Raw genomic sequence first — 23,577 nt, forward strand, 5'->3', positions numbered from 1 at the left:
GAAAACTACCAACAGGACTTTGCAAGCCAACATTAACTTTGAGCCTGACTGGGGCCAAGAAATAAAGCATTCCTCCATGCTCCCCATGCAGATCGACCCAATGGGAGCTTTAAAGACAAGCCTTAAATGCACTGACAGGATCGGGCCACTTACAAAATGGCGGAGCAGCCTCTGCCTTCTGCTAAAAAAACAGTGACAGTAACCCTGATGCTCTTAAACACATTAACAGCTGTTAATCCACACCAATGAGCGCTTGCCCTTTTGCTGATGCTGCACAGCAAGGACTTTTAAGGCTCTTTGGGCCAGAAAAGCAGAGGAAACGGCCTGTAAATCCATCCAGAAGGATGGAGCTGGAGGTCTACTGTGTGGGACAACTGTGCTAGCATACAAAAACACTTCTCACAGATTCTTGCCGCTCCGCATTTCGAAAGAGTGAGCTATGCTCCGATCTGTGAAAGACAGGGAACAAGCACCCAGAATCACCAGGGGACTGCCCTCTTGTAGCCCTTCCTCAAGCAACTGAGGCCCCAAAATTGAAGGGTTTGGGGGCTGTGGGCGCTCTGCACCTTGGCCTCCACACGCACACCTCACCACAGCACCTCACGGGACAGGGAGCGGATGCTCTTCTGTCTAACTTGAAAGCCCCTAAATAATTTTCCTGATCAAGCCAAGCCCCAGGAGCTTTGCTTTTATTAGACTCTAGCTAAAATCCAGAGTCTGGGAGATGAGACATACTCCTCCCCCCCCCCCCCCCCCACCTTGCTTATTTTGTATCTGTTTTCTCTAGAACAAGAAGGGATGGGAAAAGGCTATTTTAAAAATCTGTAATTATGGTCGTTCCAACAATGAATATTAAAAATAGCATCTGTGTGATGAGTGCAGTACCTGAATTGACTTTTTACTTTTAATCTCTAAATTATCTAGGCTACAAGTCAGCACCATTTTTAAAGTGTCAGTAGCTTCAATTTTCTTCCTGCAAAAGAAGACAAAAGTACCAGCTGGAAAGCAGAAAGGCTCAACTGCTGAATGTTTATGAAGCTCTTGAGACCACTGAATGGCAAACAAACAGGCCATCAAAAAGGAGTTTTGTCTCCTACACAGATGACTGCATTTTCAAATGGTTGAAAATGAGATGCAAAAGACTGAGGAGTCTCTCCCTATGGCTGTGTTTAGAGTAAACCCATTTTATAATAGCCAATACGCTTTCCAAGGCAACTCATCCAAGGCTAAGCATTGTGTTTACTGGGTTGATCTGTGAAGCTAAACCAGTGTCATGACTCAAGGGAAATCTCTTTGAGATCTGACACAAGTAACACTCACTTTTTACCTATAACAGCAAGCAAGTGCTTGATTTTGTGTCTGTGAGTATGAACACAGGTATGTAGGAGTTCAGAATCACGGATGGTACCACGATCACAATGTGCTGGCTGTTCGTATTTTCCACCAGTTGGTAGCAGCTGCTCAGACTGGCAGAACAAGCAGCCATTTGCTGCTACCACTGCTTGGGCACTGTTCGAAAGCTCTGCTCGTCTTTTGTTCTTCGTTCAATGTACTACGAAAAAACAACACAACTTCTGCCAACATTGATCCTAATTACAACAAAATTAACTTACTTATAAAAGCCATTATTATTTGCAGGCAAAAGACGACAATAAAATCAGCTTATTAATGGAGCAACAAACAAGCTTAAGCATAATCAATCTTTGATGTACTATCTCTTACTGCCTGACAGCAAATCCCAGCAGAATTAAGACTTCGGTTCAGAAAAAAAACAATGAAGCACACACACATATATTTATTGAATTGATATGCATGTCCTTTAAATTACCCTTGTGCATTGGCTGTGCTTAACAGGGAAGGACTGGTTGTGCCTAGTGCTGGTATACCTTCCACACAGAAATCCCAACAGTTATAGCCCCCTGGAACGTATGTCCGCCTCTCATGCTGGATTAAAATTTTGCTTTGGGGCAATTTTACTCGAAAACAAACAAACAAACAGAGTTGCTTGGAATTAAAAAAAAAAACATTTGTCACGTTTGGTTCTGTCTTCCTTAAATCGGACACATCAGTTATTACAGAATTGCATTCTTGAGGAATGAGCTATACAACCAATCTAAACTGGACTGAGTTCATCCCCTACAGAAGACTATTCTAAAGCCAATTTCCCTCTTTCACACATAAACAATGATCCAAGATCTGCATTTCCCCAGGGCGATGCCTGCATCATAGATCAAAATTTAATCCATTATGTAGGATAAGACATGATCCACTAGTTGCTTTGCTAATCTGCAACTTCACCAAGCATATCTTCTCTCTTTTAGAAACTGCCCGCAACGTAATTTATGATTTAGAAGGTACATCTTTTCATTCATAATTCAGTGAAGTGAAATGAATGCATCTCCACATCTAACTACGTGCATTACTAGCACACCAAGGAACTGCTGTGTCAGGGATCAAAGTTACACTCTGTAAGATCACAGCAACAACCTTTTTACATGTGTTTTCACTTAAATCATGAAGCCGAATTTCATTCCTTAATGGACAAGCAAAGCAAGAAGTTTCACATGAAGGGTACAGAGTATGACCCAAGCCCCAAAAACAAACCCTGTACTTGCATGTGTTCTGCAGATAACAACTGCTAGATTTAACAGTCCAGAAGCTATTTTTCCATGTATACGTGCACGTACATAACCAAACAAGTCCCTTCTTAGCAGAGCTGCTGCAGGAAAGAACTGCATCTAAAAGTAATTCCCTGATCAGCACTTGATGAAAACTGGAGAAATTAAAGAGGTAAACAAGGATTACAGTCTTTAGAAGACCGTATGGTCACAGTGGTCTAACTTATTCCCCATCAACACCATCCCTTTGAAACGCAAGCTGTAATGTTCCTAGTTTTCCTCTCTAAACTGTTTGTATCATATGTGCCAAAATCTGATTTAACATTGAAGATGTTTGACTAGCAATGTCTTTTAGAAGCATAAAACAAAACACAAATTGTTAATCCACATGTGGTGGCAGAAAGCCTGCTCTAGACACAGGGACAGAGGAAGGAAGGGTGAAAGAAAACCACGAAAAATCCACAACCAAAAGTCCTTTACATACAGTAAATTGTGTGATTTCTAACTTGCGTCCTGTAGACAAGCCTGACTGTGATACCAAAAAAGGCTGCATGCCAGTGATAAGTTAAATGATTGCTGCATCGTTTATGACCCCTTGGCAGAACCAAGAGTTAAATATAAGTAACAGAGGGCGTAGCAGGAGACTGAAATTAAGAACAGAAGAGAAAGATTTGTGGGAAATGTCTAGTAGCATTAGATGAAGCTAAGAAAGTCCCAGCTGTGGTCTTAATACTGGCACAGGCAAATCACCAGAAGGAGATCCACAAGTGTTGGTAAGAACTGAAAGGGATAAGCCACTGAGACTGGGGCACCTCCATGCAGAGCCGATGCTGGGCCTTCAAGTCAGGTCTGCTACTGTTAAACAGATGAAGGCAGACAGCTGAAGTATGCATACGTATTTATTTGTTCAAGGACAAAAAGAAAAAAAAAAGTTGTGTGCTTTTATAATTTTTTTTTTTTAGGATATTTAATCTGCTTGAAACTCAGATGCCAGGATGCTGTGATGCTGAACAGAGAAAAAACAAACAAACAAAAAACAAACACCAAGCCACGAAACAAAAAAGAAAAAACAAAGCAGGCAAACATCACACAATGATCAGCAAAGACAATCCTGATGAAACTTAGAGGGCTTGCTTGTGCCATGAATGAGGAGCAATGCCACTAAGCTCAAGAGCAATACCCTGCCACAAAAAAATCAGAATTAGACCTTAAGGAAGAGGAACGAGGAAGAGAATCAACAAGAAGCATATTGGAATCCAGTATACTTCACCAAGCATATGGCGTACTGGAAGTTATACTGGAATACCAATATAACTGGAAGAAAGGGAATTATTTTTGTACCAAGTTCATTTCACCACTGATCAATTAATTTACAGCCATTTTGCATGCGCGTTTCTGTTTTTCAAGAAAAAGTAGTTTTCAAAACAAAGCCGCTGCCTGTACAACTATGGAAATAAAGACCCAGGTTACTGACTAAAGACATGGGGGAAACCACCAGACAAGTGAAGGAGCTTAACATTACACGTATGGTGGAGAGGTTGTCTCAAGGAATCCATTTTTGCTATAGCAGCCCACTGAGCATGGAAATCATTGAGTACGCTCCTGAAAACACAGAGTCCAATTCAGGTGTCTCACCTAAGTAATTTTTCAGCAGCAAGTCCCAAAGTGGTTTAATCTCTCTCCAGAAAAATGCTACAACATGAATGCCATATCCCTCCACTGTCATCCACTTAAATGCTTGAGGAACAGCAACAAGTGCAAAGTCTTTGGCTGTTAAAGTGAAGTGACAGGCAACATCTGCTTTCCAGCCTCAGTCTTAGAGCTGGTTGTGTCTCCCTGGCACAATTTTAATTTGGCTAATTTTAAGGAAGGAGACAACCTCATCATGGTTACCTGTAGTCACAGGTTCTCAGCACCCAAAACCATCCATGTTGAGCATGCTTACATGCACACACACTACAAATAAGATACCTTTGACTAGGAGTGATCTATTAAAAAGGTCTTTATCTTACTACTTGTGGCTAATGTTGAGGAGAACCAAAACTCTCCAAGGGATCACAGTAAACCACAGAAGCAAGCCTACTGCAACCACACCTACATTTGCTATGCAAAGGCATGCACCTCTCCAGATAAAATTTAGGGCCCAAGAAATTGAAACAGATTGAAAATCACTGGTTCAGTAGTTATGTGCAACAATCTGGTTACCTGTCAGCCATTGGCTTTGGTTGGGTAAGTCACTCTTGTGTTTCTCTTCTTATACATAGCAAAGGTGATCTCTCAGTGCATGTAAGAACAGCGTATTTTAATATGTAGGTCTAATTTTGGCTAATATAATTATAAGGAATATAACTGCTTCATAGATGAAATGCAGCTGGGACCTCAGTGGAATGTCTGTACTTGGATGTAAAAGACTGCTGCTGGTAACCAGGGGAGCACTCGAGATAGAGTTACCAGGTACCTGAAATCACCCAGCTCTTAACTAGTTAAAATGTAAGGCAAAAAGAAGGTCAAAAGCAGGAAAGGGGCTTTCAGGTAATTTTTTTTTTACTGAGTAGAAATAAGAGAGACAGAACTGATATTTGCTCAGATTAGATTTCTGTCTGCTTTGGGACAATTAAAATCTCCCACAATGAGACAAGATACTTGACCCCTGTCTTTCACACAAAGATGAAAAATAAGAGCAGGCAGCAGACGAAAAATGAATTATTTCACACTTCTTTAGGTGAAGAGCTTATAAAACACTACCTCTGTTCAAGAACTCAGCAGAATACAGTAAAACCTTCCCTACTTCTTATGAGCTGAGAAGTATTTGCTCAGCTGCTCCTATCAAACCAGCCACACCACAAACCTTCTGCTACCCAATGGCTTGCCATATCCTCAGCTCTCTCCTCTTAGACCCCAAGAGGAAAGCCACTCTGCAGAGGGATTCTCTTTGTTGTCTGTAAAGGTTGCATATCTCCTGGCTTTCTGGCCCACACACACACATTTAGACATTTTCTCTGCTCCTACTGTGGCTTTGGGCTTTATCCATCAGTGGCAGTATACAGCACCTCAAATACCCATGTTTTAACAAGGCTGCAGGCTTTTCTTCAGCTGAAAAAAGGCCTAATTTAAGGTTCTAGCAAAATGAAAACATAGATAAACTGTACCATGACAGTTCTTAATTATCTGAAGTTGGACATGTAAATTTCTCATACCAGCAGGAACCAGAAGGTCTCATAGTTAATCATCAGGCCCCATATTAAACACACTATTAGTGCTTCATATCTCAAACTTCTCCCAGTGGGCAAGTAGTCCTACTACATCTAATTCCTTATCTGCTTCAGGAGATTACGAGCAATCTGCTAGCAGGGGGCAATGGGTGTCCAGGAATCCAGTAGGTACTAATGGCCAACAGTTAGGTGCTAGCAAGTCTTTCAAAATTTTCATTCAAGGTCTCCCTGTCCAGAAAGGATTAGAAACTTCAAGATGGCTTTAGGGTCCAGTGCTCCCTGATGCAGTTCACTGGAGCTCAAACCACCTACCAGCCTTCCTGTCCCTCTGACAGGAAGCCAGAAGAAATTGCCTCTCCCCCTTGCATTAGGGTTCTTCCTGGGACATGAAAGAGTTAGTGCTCTGATGAACATTTCAAGCCAAACATCTCCAACTGGAAACACTGAGGCTCACTCACAGCTGTGGAAGTAAAAGGGAGTAGGACTGCATTTCCTGCTCCACCTAAGGCAGAGTCTGATTTCAGACCCCACATCTCCCAGAGGAGTACTTCAAAGAGACAGACTGCCTCCTTTCCCTCCTTCCTCTCTTTTTTTTCCCCTCAGACTAAGCTGCCTACACCTGGTAAACCTCCAACTCTGAGTGAGATGAGACCAGAGCTTCAAATCTCAAATTTGGTCAGTCACCTGCTTGACTGCCTGCGAAGGCAGTGATATTAAATTCTTCACCCCTCACCAGGAATCACTCTTACAAGCTATCCTTTTTGTAAATTTGATAGCCTGACTCACCCCAGGTTGTGCACAGGACAACTGATCCATCAACAAAGATTCAAGGCTTCTAGTAGGTGGGTGATTACGGTGCTCAGGACTGCAACATCCACAGATTTGTCAACATCAAGGGAATCCAGCACCTTATTTTAAGTAAGGACATGGACAACTGAAGCTAGCTGTGATGTTTTGTATCATTACTGTTTAAGACCACATAGGGCTGAACAATGGTGGTGGGGTTTTGTTGCCTTTATATACAGATGGTCTGATAGTTCCTGCTGCCCTCCTTCAACAGACAACCCGTGCGCTTTCATTCCTGAGTTGAACTAAGTATACAAACAGGCCCCTTCCTGTAGCTGCTAAATTGGTAGCCCTGGCCCAAATCCAGGTCTGTTTCTTTACTGTGCCAGCCATTTGAGATGCCTGGAATCGTGCAAAAACTGCTACGCTGCGTCCCCTCTCCCTCCCATGCTGCTTTCAAATCAAATGGAAGAATAAATCAACAGCTAGATTACTGCCCTAAGCACACACCTGCTGACATTTCATGCAGCTGTAATTGCAACTGGAAAGCTAAGTGTATCATCAGGAAAGCCAACTTAATTAAAAGCAGTAAACATAACAGGATGCGGAGCACAGAAAGTAACACCCATAATGCAACAGCCCCTGTCTAGATGGTGGGTTTTTCCTCAGCCTCCTGTACACACTTTGACAGAAGAACTGCTTCCTGAGCTCTCAGAGTAAGGGTGAGAGAGATCTTGTCTATTGTTTGCACCTGGAACATTTTTCAGGTTCTTGGTAATGCAGAACTGTTGTTATAGACTGGCTACCAAGCGAATAAGGGCTTACATTCAAAACCCAAATGAATATGACTGTGATAATGTGATAAATACAACAAAATTTAATCAGCAAACAAAGAATTATGTGGAAATACACAAGAAATTTATTTCAAAAGCCACAGAAAAAAAATACAATCAGCATTCTTCTCTAAAATATGAAAAAGAATGGACTGTTCCTGTACACTGCAGAACATATGTTTGCTAGGATTATTTATGTTCAAAGCATTCATTTTTTAAGATTTATAAGGTTCTTAAACTAATTCAAACTGAAAAATTAAATAGTTAACATAATTGTGTACATGTGCAGCTGTAAGCTATATGCAGTAAACTACCTTCCATGGCAGCAACATATTAGCCTAAAAATACTGTACTTCCATCTGCACAGGCTTTTAACATGAATTCAGGTCCTGCATCATGTAACAAGAATTAGAAGCGGTTACAAGATGACATTCCCCTTCTGTTCTTCACTTTTTTTTGTCAGCAGCAATGGTAGCATTTTCTTCTGAAGAAAGTTTCCATGTTCTTTTCTGGAGGTCTTCCTTGTAATAGCACACCAGTGACCAGCCAAAACATACTTACACAGGAAACACATGACGAAGCTCATCCAATGCAAAAAGTCTGTATTCAAGAGGTGGAACCAGGTACAGGCTCCGAAGGAGGAGTTTAGAAAACATCACATGCGCAAGTAGAGATGACATTTGGAAAGCCAAGCCTCACCTAAAACTGATACTTGCAGAGGACACCAAGAGCAGCAAGAAGAGCTGCTATTCCTACACTAACAGTGTAAGAAAAAAAAAAAAAAGGAAATGCAGACCTTCCACTGAGTGGGCTGAGCAATTTCATGACAGCAGACACAGACAGGCTGGGGTACTCAACACTTTCTTTGCCTCACTGCTCACTGGCAGTATCTCCCAGGCCTCTGTGCTTACAGGTAATCTTGGAGAAGGTGATGGAATTACCAGAGGTAGATGGGGATCAAGTCACAGATTGCTTACAAAGGTATACAAGTCCATAGCACCAGATGAGCTTCACCCAAAGGCAGAGGGAGAGTTGGCCAATGTCATATAGCGACGGCACTTTTCAGCATCTGTGAGAAGTCATGGATACTGGGGGAGATCCCCTGCCACTGGAAAAACATAAATTTGCACCCATCTTCAAAACAGGTCAGAAGTATGATCTGGAGGACTGTAAGCCAGTCAGACTCATTTCAGCTGCTGGCAAAAAAATAAATTAAAAAAAAAAAGGACTGAGTCCTCCTGATACATGTTTTTGGGCATAGGAAGGAGAATAAAGTGACTGAAAACAGTTGGCATAGGTAAATTTACCAAGGGTAAATTACACCTGACTTGCCTGAAGGCCTTCTAGGGTAAAACAATGGTATCTGTAGACAAGCCAGAGAGCAGATGTCACTTACTTTGACCTTAGCAAGGCCTTCTACACTTCAGAGAACAGTGTTCTATGGGTCCCACTCCCCCTGGAGAAGATGAAGTAACCCCTGATGGTAGCACAGAGGCCTGGACTTGTTCTGTTGACAAGCGTGTAACTAATTGGTGATATGGTACTCTCACCAAGTCCACAAGATGACACCAAACTTGTGGAGGATCAGTCAATGAGCTCAAGGGCAGGGCTGCCACTCAAAGACCAGGACTGACTGGAGGAATGACTTGACAGGAACCTCATAAAAATGAACAAAAACAAACACAAAAGCCTTGCCTGTGGAAAGGATGAACATCCTGCAGGTCGTGGAGCAGATCTACTGGAAAGGCCCTAGGGGATCATGGCACATAGCAAGCTAAACACAAGACAGCAGTGTGCCACAGCAGCAGTAAAGGCCAACAGAAGCCTAGTGAGATCAAGCAAAGTAACTATCACCCTTCACTGAGCACTCTTTAGACCACATCTAAAACACTAGTCTGTTTTGCAACGCCCCAGTAAGAAGAATAACACTGATAAACTGCAGCAAGCTCATCAGAGGGGTATATAAAGATACTCAGAGGCTGGAGCACTTGCCCCATGCAGAGAGGTTGAGGGACTTGAGCTTGTTGAGCCTAGGGAAGAAACAACTTCAGAGGAACCCAAGGGCAGCCTGCCAGTACTCAGGAGGGGGTTACTGAGAAGATGGTGTCAGGCTCTTCCTGGTGGTGAAGGGTGGGACAACAACAGACGAATGTATCCAAAGGAGGGTCTGACTTAATATGTGGGAAACACACAAAAGAAACACACTTATTCACAATGAAGACAGACAGGCAACAGACTGTACTGCCCAGAGAGGCTGTGCTCTCTTTTTCCTTGGAGGTTTTCCCAAGACCCAACCAGATAAAGCCCAGGGCAACCTAGTCTGGCCTCATGGCTGACCCTATTTCTGAGGTTGGACTGGAGATCTCCTGAGAGCCCTTCCCATCTGAATTACTCTCCAATTCTCTAGTAAGAGTTACTCTCCTCACTACTTCTCTTAGAATATCACATCATTAAAAACTTCAGCACATAATAATTCATCAGGATGATCTGAAATAATGCTAACTCAATATTGGATAACATCAAAATTCTTTTCTCCCTTTAAATCAGCCAATCCCCCTTACTGTGGGTGACTACTTCACTAACCTGCTGTATTTCCATTTCCCTGAACATGTGCTTACCACTCACACTCAAAAACATTTGTGCTGCTTTATAAATATGCCACAGCGTCTAGAAAGGAAAGGATTAGAAACATGCAGGTTCTAGCATCTGGATTTTATCACTTCATTAGATGTGATGGTAGCTAACAACAGGAGGAAAAATAAACAGAAAAGTCCTGTGGGATTGGTCAGTCATACCTGGAGCATACTTCAACCTGCAATAAGATATACATTCATAATTATTCTAATCAAACTACTCCTCATCAGTGAATGTAAGGCAGCCTTCCCTCCGCTATTCATTCCCAATCAACAAGTGAGAAAAAAAACACAATTAGAGTATCTTCAGTGCTGCTGGCATCTGTATCCAGAGGAGGAGGTTCCGCAATCTAATGCATTCACTGTGCTGTGTTCTGTGTCATCATTCGCTGTGTCAAGTCGGAGAAGTATCTCGACTGTCTCCTCTGCCAACTGTCAGCACTTCAACTACATCTAGAACAAGACTGAGCTAGTTTAAGTGAGGGTAGGATGATGATCCTTGTGGAGAATCAGAGACAAGCCTGTTCCAGCAGCTTCGATTTTGAACTGCTTTTTGTGCATTCAAACAAGAAGTAGGATCTAATTCTTTCAGCACAGTCATGGATAATTTGACTGTCTTCTTTTCCAAAGGACAAAAATTAGAATTCAATGACTAATTCCCTTCCCAGTTTAATTTGTGTTTACTTATTTTTCCTGACCACAGAAATAAATATTTTGCTGAAGCAAGAGAGAAGTAACCAACAGACAATATCTCATGACTCAGACAACTAGTTGGTTAGGTTAAAGAAGTAAATTAAGAGTTCTCTTAGAAATTCTCTGTATCAACAGCCAAGCTGCAGTATGTCTCTAAAAATCCTGGCAAGCTTTCATGAAGACTTCCAGCCTGAAATAAGCTATACCTTAAGTTAACACATTCACACAGCAGCGTTAGAAAACTTTGGAAAGTTATCCTCATAACTCCCCATAATTGCCTGAAGAAATAGAAATCTATCTGGAAAAAAAAAACCACCAACAAAAAAACATTAAACTAGAGCTTATCGCTCATTTATGAAGGCTACAACAATTATGGCCACTGGAAAAATATTAAAAAAATATCAATACCATTAGCTACTTAGAGAGATATGATCATTTCTATAATAGAGACTTCCACCTCTGCCTGAGCTTTAAGTACAGAAAATATAACCAACACATTTTAAGGAGGTTTTGAGCAACACTTGTAACAGCGTTTTCTTTTCAAAATACAGTAGAAGACAAGCTGAATCAAAAAAACAACAAAAATTATATAGAAACCAAACACTCCAGTTACAAAAAAGACAGTTGTATCACTGCAAATTTTGTCCCCAATCTAGCTGTCTGTCCAGGACACTTATTTTGGCACTCTGATTTCTTATCACGCTCCTTTTGCTTAGCAGACACAACCTTATCTCTGGCTTTGGATAGCTGAAGTAGAGGCTTTACAGGGAAGATTATCTCAGCTATTCTGCCACTTAACTTTTATCAAAAGTTCACAACCATTTCATATGATAGGTCACCTCGGATTTCTGTTACTTTGCGCAATTTTAAGAAAAGAGGCGCCTTCTAGGAAGAAATGCCTCCCCAGAAGAGATATGGCACACTGACATGCCAGTCCTGGGAGGCCTTACTCCGAGGGTACCACAGGATAACTCTGAACCAACACAGGACTTCCTATTTCTGAGCTGACAAGCTAATCTATTCGTTCGAATACAAAGTGTCTCCAAGAGAGACATGACATACTGTCAGCACGGGACTGAAATCACAGGGAAATCATTAAGGACTGCACTGTTGGGTGTCATAAGTCTCCCAAGATAGTCTAGAGACCGAAGGACAGACTACATATGTTAACTGGGTGGAAAAAACTTCTGTTACAAAACCAGAGATAAAATGGAATGGAATCTATTATGAACCTGAGTGACTAAATATATCTGCTTCTTATCATTTTCTGGAGCAGCAGTCCATAAGATAAAATAAAACCCACCTCACTACAGCACATTCCAGATCTAGATTTGCACAGAGGAAACACTCAAGATGCAGTTACATATTAGATGTATGAGCTTTAGATGATTTAACATCTAACCACCATATGCTAATGGAGGAGATCCTTTTCATGTATCCTCCCCCACAATATGCATAATGCTCCCTCCTTCCTTCCCATTTCACCAGCATTCGCCAGAAACCGTACCAAGCTGATTCAACACTGACTTTAATCTGCTAAAACGATCTACTTTCTGTGGGACTAGCAAATTGAATTAACTCCATGAACGGTCAAAGAAATGCCAAAGCAACAGGATTTCACCCTAAAATACCAAGATTGCTGTTGTGCATCTCTTTTGCCATGCAAGTGTTGAAAGGCAGCACAACTAGGAAGCAGTGAGCGATCCTATCCAATACGATATGAAATTGCAAAAGTAACAAAGCAGGAAACTCCGGGCATTGCAGAGATTAATGACTTTCCTATACTTTTGGAGCATGCCTCTTCCCCCCTTTAAAACTTCACCCAAATAGACTCTCCCCTCCCTTCCACATTTCTTCACTTGTCAACCTCATCTACCCTCTGAGCTTTATCATCCCCAAACCCTTATTGCTTTTCTTTAGTGTTTCTTCTTCCCCACTTAAATTCATAATCACAATAGTAACAACGGCATCAATACAACGCTCATCACCATCACAATAATCACTGAGCACACACATCCCACCCCCTTCCTCTTCCTTCTTCCATTTATTTGCATTGTCCAGCAGACTGGCAATTACCACGCATTTATGCGACATCTCAGATAATAGGGTGCTGTAGCAACTACCACAACAAACACAATTATGAGTAGCAGTGTTCTGATTGACCTGACATAGCCAACAGATTTCCCTCCACATTATAAATCACATCAAATAAAAATCTCTAAACAAAGCAATTCTTTTTAACAACCACCCTCCAACACCACAGCCCCTCTCCCAGTTCTCAGTTTTATTCACAACTTTCTTCCTTCCAATGTGCAAAGACGTGTGCGATTCCAATTAACCTCTTTGATGAACTGGAAAATAAACACAATGCTTTTCTGCAAGAGAATCCATTTCAGCACACAAAGAAAACAGTAAACGAGTTACCAAATGAAAACCAATTAAAAAGCAACCTTGTGTGCATTAGATCTATTGCAGATAGCAAGCCTCCCCTTTGTACTCCCCGCTTTCACAGGACTCGGTCTGTGTGCACCTGTGGCATGAAGAGCCTGAGCTAACACCCAGTATCCAAGCAGCTACCCCTTTGCATTAACAAGGAAGACAAACATTGTCTGCAAAAACATGCGGGCAGAAACGTAAGCAGAACGCCAAGGTGATGATGAATAACATACTCCTGAATGTCAAGGTACGGGGCGGGGGGGGGGGGTTCATAACACCCCAGCTTCTTTCCCACATTGCAACAAAATAAAATGTAGGTGGAACCAACGTCCTGCTGTTATTAGTATGCAAAGAAAATTAACTCATTGAAATTCACCTATCTGTTCTGGCCAACCATTTATGAGTAACTCTCAACATTTCAGTCACCTGAAAAAAAAAAGACAGTAAATTCTAGGCCCAAACACTTCCTAACCAGTTAATATTCAAGATCACAGATGACTAAACCACACAGAGTTTCATTCTTTCAGTGAGCTTTGTTTCTTGCCTGACTTCCTGGCTGCTTTTTGTCTCTAGCATTTCTCTCCTGCTTCTGGCAAACAAAGTGGAGAAGAAAAGTGAGGAAGGTTCCTGGGGAGCATCAGGATTGCAGTAATTTCCTACCCTGAAGCAAGGAAAAGTTTGCTCAGGGAGCAATGACCTGTTGCTGCTACCTAATCCTCCACCCCCTTTTTTTTTCCAACTTAGGTTTAAAAGGTGTTTGCATTTGTAAAGTTATATAACCCAGAGGCAAAGCCTAGTGCATTTATCTCCTTCCTACCCCCAAATCCACAGGAACAATACCTCCCACCCACACATTTCCTCCACGTTTTTATTGTCGCTGTGGGCAATTTAAAACAGAAAACTGCGATTCAGAAAGATCTTCAATCATGCACCTACAGTTCATTGACATTTGGTTCACATCCAAGCCTGATGTGAATGTAGATGCCACTCATCAAAAGGACAGTTATGCCACGGATAACAAATCTTCTCAAGTCCCTAAATTAAACAACAGTATTACCACAGGGACAAAGTTATTTTCAAAGCATTCTTGGTATTCTGCCTGCTTACCTGCCCTTGTTCAAAACAAAGGGAGAACTGTCCTCGCACAGCTCTACTTACATTTCCTTTCATCATCCTGAAATAAGACCTGTTTAAGATCCAACATTTTGTTTTCAACTGGAAAGGTCGTCTGGGGAAATGAGTCTCTACTTTTTTTTTTTTTTTAATAGGGGGGAAGGGAAAAATATATGACAATACATAGGGAAGGTGGGGAAAGAAAGTTTCTTACATCATCGCTTTTTAAGTTAGACACAAAAAAGGTCTCAAAGAAATTATGGAAGAAATATCATTAATGACAGAATAACATTTTAAGAGACAAAAGAATCTACTTATCTCTTGCTCGCTAGAAAACACAAACAGCAAAGTAATGACTACTTACATATAATATGTAGGATATAATCCTTCAAAGTACCAGCAATGCTTTTTGGCCTCCGTACACTGCAAAGAAAGAAATATATATTATTAATATTTACATAGGACAACGTGAAATTCTAAACGCAACCACTGAGTGCTTATAAATACCGTAACTTTGAGCAATTAGAAAAGGTGTCTTTTCTCAAAGGCTTCACAATCCTAGCACACACAAAAACTGGGAACTCAGTTAATTGGAACTGCAACATGCCCTGTTAGGATTCAGATCCTTCACACCAGGCTTTGTCTACAGGGCCCCAAGGGTTACCACAGTTCATGACCATGGTTAATAGATTCTGTGCAGATACAGGATCCAATTGCATAGCAAAACTCCGGTCTTAAAATCTGGAGAACTTAAGAGCCCATCACGGCTGTAGTCACTTAAGAGACCTCCAAGGCATGCCGGGTTTGACGACACGAGGCATATGACTGTAGAGCGAATTCATTAATCGCAGGGAATTACTCATCTTTGTGGAATTCTCTGCGTGTGGAGCCAGGCTTGGAAAGGAAGAAAACAGAGAACCCATGCTAGGATCCCAGCTCGTCTTCCTACACCTTGGAAATGTTTCAAGTGTTCATTACAGAATCCGGGAAAGGAAACTGCTTTCTGCAGTCCAGGGGCATTGTTCTCTTTTGCAGATTGTCAGTGTATCCTTGTTAAAGGATGGTGACAGGCATTCTCTCAGCATGTGTGTGCAGGCAGTGTGGGAAACGCACATCATTACGGGCACGGCTCGAGTACAGACAGCAGTGAAGAACAATAGCGATGCTTAAAAAACAAAACCAGATGTCAAGCCCAAACTACATATAAAATACAAAATATTTCTGCACATCCTGCTGACATCGCTAGCATAAAATGCTGTATCCCTTGCAGATGTGGTTCCAGAAGCTCCACCACGAGCTGTATTATCTGGTTGCACACAGACTGGGTGTTCTGGGACACCCTCCACAGAGCAGCAAGCTTTATCTTGTGGGATTTTAACAACAGCTCTCTGCTGCTCACACCTGACACCCAAGGTCAGGGAGCACTCGCACACCAGCAGTACTTGGATCATCCTTCATGCTCACTTGGCAGCTCACCTTTAAATAATAGCTCATATAAGTTTATTAGCCTCCCTGAATCCCAGAATACTAAATGAATCCAGCTAAGACAAAGACAAAGTGTTTTTACATCTCTGACTCTCACTCCTCATGAATAAGAAAGGCTGCAAGCTCTTTAATGAGCATCTGATGAGCTAAATCACAGACAGATCAATTACAGCCCATGAAGACAAACTGCTATGGATTAAATTGCTAAGACCAGTATGGAGATGGGGGGAAGAAGGAGATTTTTGATGCATGTGATCAGGCCTGTCCACTAATCATAAGATGGGCTCACACCAGTCTTCAAGATACGCAAGCTTTAGGTTCTGTTGAACGAACTGGAGCTTCTTCCTTTGGGGAAAAACAAAATGAAACAAACAGATTCCTCATTCATTCCCTTCTCAAATCCATGCTGCTACTACAGCAATGTATGCAGGAGGGCTCCACAGCTGCTGCTGGAAGAAGTGGTGTTCAGAGAGCAATCTCCACATTTGCCCTATTCCCCTTCTCCCCCCAAAGCTTCCAACTTCTGAAACCTTTCTTCTGAATCTTGTCATCAGCACGCTATTTCCTCTTACTCTAAAATTAGAAGCACGGCAAGTTTCTCTTGGTATCACTCTGCAAACATATATCCATTGTAAATTCAGCAGGTCCACTGCAGATACAGGGCAAAATACTTTGGCTCTTTTCCTTTGAAAGCTGCAAATCAGCAAGCCCTGGCTAAAACCCCAGTGCCTGCAGGTCATCCCCTTGGGAAGTCTCATTTCAGAGTCCAGCTTGGAGTGTATGCTCCTAAATGTTTTTCTTCCTGCTCCTGAACCAATATGATTCACTGTTTACCTCAACATCCTTAAAGCCTTCATCAGTCTCAAGCATTTTAATTGATGTTTTCCCAGCAATGTTTCTGAGCCTGTGGAGCCTGCATACCCTTTACAAGCGTAAAGGAGGCATTTATATTCAGTACTCGTTCTGCCACCCTCCTCCCCATACTTCAATCCACTTTGCAAGTTCTGAAATGAACTAGGAAGATTCCTCCCTTCCCACATCTTCCAAGCTGTAAAAATTCTGTTTCTGCCTCGATTTATTTTGACTTTTCTGCTTCAGACAGCCAATCTGCTTACTGCTATCCAAAAAAAGGCTTTAGCCTAGGAAAGTTTTGCACATAACTATTCCCTTCAGCTTACAGGGCTTAGACACATACACTAAAAACTCTCCGGTGCAAAGACTATTTTTGTTCTGGGTCCTAGAACAATCCTGATTCTGCCTTTAATATCCATGCGTTATTTATACTGCTGTGAAGTTGTTCAGCTCTCCTACATAGGAATCAGGCAAACAAACAAGTAGACCTCAAATGTAAGCAGCATGTCAGACCCTGGTAGAATCGTGGTTTGGGTTGGAAGGGACTTTAAAGATCACTCAGTTCCAACCCGCCTGCCTTGGGCAGGGACACCTCCCACCAGACCAGGTTGCCCAAAGCCCCATCCAGCCTGGCCTTGAACACCTCCAGGGATGGGGCATCCACAGCTTCTCTGCGCAGCCTGTTCCAGTGCCTCACCACCCTCTGAGTAAAGAATTTCAGAACAGAACATCCTGAGTTGGAAGGGACCCACAAGGATCATCGAGTCCAACTCCTGGCACCGCACAAGTCTTCCCAAAAATTCAGACCATATGACCAAGAGCACAGTCCAAATGCTTCTTAAGCTCTGACAGGCTTGGTGCCGTGACTACGTCCCTGGGGAGCCTGTTCCAGTGCACAACAACCCTCTCAGTGAAGAACCTCTTCCTGATACCCAGCCTGAACCTCCCCTGTTGCAGCTTGTCTTCATTCCCTCCGGTCCTATCGCTGGTCACCAGAGAGAATAGATGGGCACCTGCCCCTTCACTGCCCCTCATGAGGAAGCGCTGAGAACCGTGATGAGGACTCCCCTCAGCCTCCTCTTCTCCAGGCTGAAAAAAACAAGTGACCTCAGCCGCTCCTCATACATCGTCCCCTCTAGGCATTTCACCATCTTTGCAGCCCTCCTCTGGACACTCTTGAACAGTTTCATCTCCTTTTTGTACTGTGGTGCCCAGAACTGCACACAGTACTCAAGGTGAGGCCAGACCAGTGCAGAGTGAAGTGGGACAATTGCTTCCCTTGACCGACTAGCAATGCCGTGCTTGATGCACCCCAGGATACAGTTGGCCCTCCTGGCTGCCAGGGCACACTGCTGGCTCATATTCAACTTGCTATCAACAAAAACACACAGATCCCTCTCTGCAGGGCTGCTGTCCAGCGTCTTGTCCCAAAATGTAAATAAGTATCTGAGGGGAAGGTGTCAAGAGGATGAACCTGGTCTCTTTTCAGTTGAGCCCAGCTACAGGATGAGAGGCAATGGGCATAAACTGAAGCACAGGAGGTTCTGGCTGAATATAAGAGGGCACTTCTTTACTGCGAGGGTGACGGAGCACTGGCACAGGTTGCCCAAAGAGGTTGTGGAGTCTCCTTCTCTGGAGATAGTCAAAACCCACCCGGATGCCATCCTGTGCAATGTGCTCTAGGTGATCCTGCTCGGCAGGGGTGCTGGACTAGATGATCTTCAGAGGTGCCTTCCAACCCTGCCCATTCTGTGATTTTGTGGTTGTGCGATGATTCTATGACGACACCACCACTTCAGGTAAGCAAGAGATGCTGTTCGTTTCTACCATCCCCCTTGGACAACCAACAGCTGCTGATGTTCTGATATTCTTGGCCGATGCTGAGCTCCCAGCCTGGACCCCAGCCTGGCAGATATTGCTCCTGTCAGCATGGAGCAGCCATTTCACATCAGCATTTTCTCACAACAGTCACATTAATTCCCTAAGTGCTGCCGTCAGGGGCACCCCAAGAGCCGTGTGACATCACCACAGGGTCACTGTCACCCTACGGCCTCACAAAATGCAGCTGGCCATAAGTACCCTGAGCATCCAGCCTGCATCGAGTCCAGCTGGTGGCACTCGAGAGCTCGAGATCCTACTGCTGGAACATCAGAGGTGGTGTTGCTAGTGGAAGGTGCGGTGTCAAGGAATGCGAGACGTCAAGGTCCTTCCTGTGGCGAGAGAGACGGTGAGGTGCTTCGGGTTGCAGGTGAGGCATTCAGGTCCTTCTGCTGGGACACGAGATGACGATGTCCTTCTGGGGGCACATGAGATGCTGAGGACCCTCTCATTGCAGGCAAGGCATCCAGGTCCTTCTGGTGGGGTGCAAGGCATTGAGGTGCTCCTGGTGGGATGTGAGCCTTTGAGGTTCTTCTGGTGACCCGTGAGGAAGGTGCTGAAGACCAGAGGCGCTTGACACCCACTTGACATCAGAGCAGTGTCCTGTAGAAGACACTCACCTCCACACCAGAGCAGCTGCAGGCACAATGAGCCCGCCATGCCAGGAGCAGCCAGCGGAGGCCCCTGTAGAAGAGAGCTGCACCATCTGCCTGGGCCCGCTGGCTGACGCAGCTCGGCTGGACCCCTGCGGGCACTCCTTCTGCAGGGAGTGCATCCAGCCCTGGGCCGCCCACAGAGCCACCTGCCCGCTCTGCCGCCAGCCCATCACAGCCATCGTGAGGCTGGTGCCACCCGCCCGACGTGATGCCTCAGCCCGCCGGCCATGGGGAAGGGCCCAACGCAACGTGGGGCAGCGGTGGCAGCAGCGGAGCCCCTCCAGTTACCGGTCCCGCAGCATCTCGCCCAGGTGCAGGGACCGCAGCCCCTCCATGCCACGGCAGCTCATCCGAAGCTTCTCGTGGCACTGGGAGCAGGATGGGCGCAGACGGCCCTGGTCCCCACTGAATGCCAACGCCGGGGACACGTCGTGGCTGCAAAGGGCCCAACAGGAGGAGCCGGTGGCTGGCGACCACATGAGCCGCCAGGCTGGGCCCCGCATTTAAAGAAATAAAAATAAATCCTAAAAAGCAACCCAGTTGGAAGTCATTTGGGGGATGGGAAATTATCATGGAATTGGGTAACTGGGTGAGGGCAGCAGCCATAAAGGTGACTATGCCCTAACTGGAAAAAAGGCTGATAGAAAAAGTCTCCTGAAGCTGGGGTAGAAGAAAATGCCTGCCAGGCTGAGAACTGCCAATCTGGGAGCTGTACCACAGGGTGCAGTCCTTCAGGAGCAGACTGCTCCAGCATGGGCTCCTCTCCACAGAGCACTCTCCGCAGAGCAGCACAGGAAGTTTCTCAGACGAAAGAAGCTCCGTTTGGGGTAAAAAGCGGGCCCATTTTATACCATTTATAACTCTTATACCTAAGAAGGCATAGGACACCACCACATCAGGTAACCAAGAGATGCTGTTCACTTCTACCATCCTCCTTGGACAGCCAATAGCTGATGATGTTCCTGCTATTCTTTAAACAACTCTTGATTTCTCACGCATGTTCCCACTTTCTTGGGCCAATTTCCTCATGCCCAGGCTCTTTTTCACCTTCCCAAGTGATAAGTTCTTCCTCACATTCTTTTTGTTTCCTCCTCGATGGTCTCTTCAGGATGTCTCAGGTGCTCAGGTGTCCAGCTGCACGTCAAGGACGTCCCTGGCTCCCAGGCACAGTTCCCAGGCCGAAGGCTGAGCTCCTACCCTGGACCCCAGCCTGGCAGACGTTGCTCCTGTCAGTGTGGAGCAGCCATTTCATGTCAGCATTTTCTCACAACAGTTCCTGATCTTCCTGATATTCTTTACACAACTCTTGATTTCACATACTACATGTCCCACAGATTCACATACGGAGGACCAAGTGCTGCAGTTTCTGCTCAGTTAAAACTCCCGCTCTCCAGGGCAACTTTGTTGGAGTAAACCCCGACACAAAGCAGTAGGCTACTAACCGCTGTCTGCATTGCTAGTTAGCAGACCTCACGGGAATTCACTGATAAGAAGAGACCGTCATTGCCTCTACAGACCTCCATCTCCTTAGCGCTCAGATACCAGAGAGACAAAGAGGTTAGTTAGGACATGGACTAGTTTTTCCCCATCCCACACACATTCTCTGAAACAGATGATGATCATTCATCTCATGCAAAAATCCAAATAATTCCCCTGAGCCGCTTAGTTAAGCCAGTGGAGAGCCATATGAGCTCACAAGGGGATGTCTGCCACCAGCACTGGGTCTGATACTCACCGTCTTTTGAGGATTACATCCTTGCAGTTGTTTGAGACAAACCCCCAAGGCAGCTAAGAACCCTCAGCTGGCAGCAACTAATTCCAGTCCACAAACAGAAACAAAGGGAAGATTACTCACGTTAGTGAGATAGGACCTCAGACATCAAGGCTGGTGCCCACTCTGAGAGCTCCTGTATGAAGCCAGACTATCTCAGAGTTTCTAGAAGTGTTTGTTCATGTCTTAAAAAGCCACGAACCTATTCACTAATAACAAAAAAGTGTGCTTATGGTTTTTAAACTAAACTTACTTATGACCCTGTGGAGGATTTCAACTTTTCTAGGAGAACAGCTCTGCACATTTCGCTTATAAAATTCCTCCTATGTCCTTTAACAATTTGGCACAGCTATAAAATATAAATACAAGAGTATGTTCATTTTTTTAAATAAATGATGCAGGTCTAATTGGGTGTGCATATGTAGTCTTTAGAGAACTAATGGTATGCGAATTAGCCAGATGCTTGAATACATTCCTTGAGATTGAATATTTGGAGAGAAAAACCACAAAACTTTTTTCTTTTTAAATAAATCAGCATCTCTCTTGTAGCCTGTTTTCTCTGACAGACTACAGCAACGTGAACTGCAAGCCATGCTTTTCTGTGGCCTCTAAATTCATTCAGATTTCCTCTAAGAAAGGAAACGTGTTTCCTGTCACAGATTGAAACTGCAAATGCTACCACTGCTAGTATGAACAATGAGAAAGAGAAGTTACTGAAACATTAACCAAAGACTGGTTTTGATCACACCATAAGATGGAATACATACAGATGCACATGGTGTGGGGGAAGACAGAGTAGGCAAGCTGCTCACTGAATGTCGGAAGGTATGATACAGATCATTAGTTATGCTTTGCAGGGTTTGCAGAAATATCTAGCAGCAATATTCTCCACATTGCACATCATTATCTTTCCATTCACAGGACAATAAAAAGAGAACAGATCTGATCAATTAATTACTCTTTGCAATCAAGGGAACAGTGGATTTACACCCAGTGCTTTTACTGGAGATTTAAAAAATAATTATAAAAAAGTAAAGAAAACACAAAACAAAACAATTTCAGCACCATCTGTAGATGGTAAATACTTTCCAATATAAGTAGAATCAATTTTTGTTATGGGTAGCAATGAAAAAGACAGCCTGCTACTGGTGGACATGGTTGTGGAGGGCAGGGGTAGAAAGATTGCTATCTGTATTCCGAAGGAGCAGTCAGGCTGAGTTTGTGACATCTGCTCAAAGCCAGATTCTGCAAGAGGCACAGGTCTGCTATCAATCACAAAGCCAATGAAACTGTACCAGCTATCAGTAACTGCGGGTACAGCTTGTTCTTTTTAACCAGACAAAACGCTAGATGCTACACACAATCGTCCTTAAGGATTACAATTACAAGAGCCCAAATAGGTAAATTCAGAAGACAAAAAGCAGGAATTTAACGTAGTGACCTGCCATCCTGACAGGACAGAAACAGCTCCTGGTATTCTGGGATGTCTTAGTGGCTGCAACCTCCTGTCCTACTAGTGCTAGGCAGCAGAGTGCCAACTAGTGCTACTAGTAGAGCATCAGTTGATCCAAATCTCATTCTTGTGGCTACAGCCTCTGAAGCTCTGTTATAATTAATTCATCCACAGAGGAACATGGAAAAAGAATTAAAAGCCTGTAAGACATGGCATAAGACCTCATTATTTCTGAGCATCACACGATGTGCGATGTTAGAAAAGGATTTCCCATGCCAGCATACAACCAGAACAGTCTTCCACACAGCCAGACCGAAACTAGTCCATGAGGAAGTGGGAAGGACAAGACCTTTGGCTCCAAACCATCGGAGAAGCAACTGGCTTTGCCTCTGTCACACAGGCTCTGTCACAACAGTCACCTGCATTAACGATCTGCAGTTTTGCTGGTCTCTGCACCTGGCAACTGCTTGATGGAGCCCAGACAAAAAGATGGGGCAGTCTACAGCACAACCCTAGACTGAATAATCGGTTCCAGAAGGGACATTATTGGCTAGGAATCACAATGCTTTATGGGATTTGACCTTTAAAATTGTATCAGTTTTCAGAACACTATCTATTTCAGTGCCTAGACAAGAGCTGAAAGCATTATGAGGTACAAGCTGCTCATTAGATATGGTGCACTGAAATCAGAGGGACTTCTGCATGCTGAGTTTGAAAGATTGGATTTGCAGAGACAAGATGAGCATACTGCTCTTCCATAGCCAAGAAAAGGGCAAAATATCATCCATTAGAGTAACAGACGGTATATACTGAAACGGAAAAGTGCAGCCTAAGGGTGAAAACAATTTACTACAGAAAATATATTTTGCTTTAGCCTTGCCTGAATCCTTCAAAATTCATCCCTACTTCTTTCTCTTGTGACGCTAACAGATGAGGGTAAAAGTAGCCCATCTCCAAACTATTCTAAGAGACCAAGCTCGCAAGGCAGTCCACCACTGACTGCAGCAAATACTTTTCTATTTTGTATTGCAAAAGCAACTCTTACTAAAAACCAGGATTGCATTAAGGTATTATTTACTAAGCTAATGAGGAAACAGCAGAAAAGTCTGCTATAATAGCATGCTGGCTCAATCCTACACCAAGCTTTCCATCCTGCGT

General features: G+C 43.6%; 1 protein-coding gene and 1 long non-coding RNA gene across 3 annotated transcripts in view; one reads left to right on the forward strand and one right to left on the reverse strand.

Annotated features, from left to right (window-relative positions):
• The window catches only part of VOPP1 (VOPP1 WW domain binding protein), a 72,448-nt gene that overhangs the window by 9,124 nt on the left and 39,747 nt on the right, over nt 1-23,577 (reverse strand). For both annotated transcript variants that reach the window (XM_040548284.1, XM_040548285.1), the window contains exon 2: nt 14,689-14,747. In XM_040548284.1, coding sequence (XP_040404218.1) covers nt 14,689-14,747 — 59 coding nt within the window. The remainder of the gene's footprint in view (nt 1-14,688; nt 14,748-23,577) is intronic.
• Nucleotides 1,139-18,328, forward strand: LOC121065440. The gene is made up of 3 exons (XR_005817063.1): nt 1,139-1,149; nt 17,145-17,156; nt 18,105-18,328. It is a non-coding gene; the product is annotated as an uncharacterized LOC121065440 (long non-coding RNA).

This window comes from Cygnus olor, chromosome 2 (assembly GCF_009769625.2).
Source record: "Cygnus olor isolate bCygOlo1 chromosome 2, bCygOlo1.pri.v2, whole genome shotgun sequence".
Classification (NCBI taxonomy): domain Eukaryota; kingdom Metazoa; phylum Chordata; class Aves; order Anseriformes; family Anatidae; genus Cygnus; species Cygnus olor.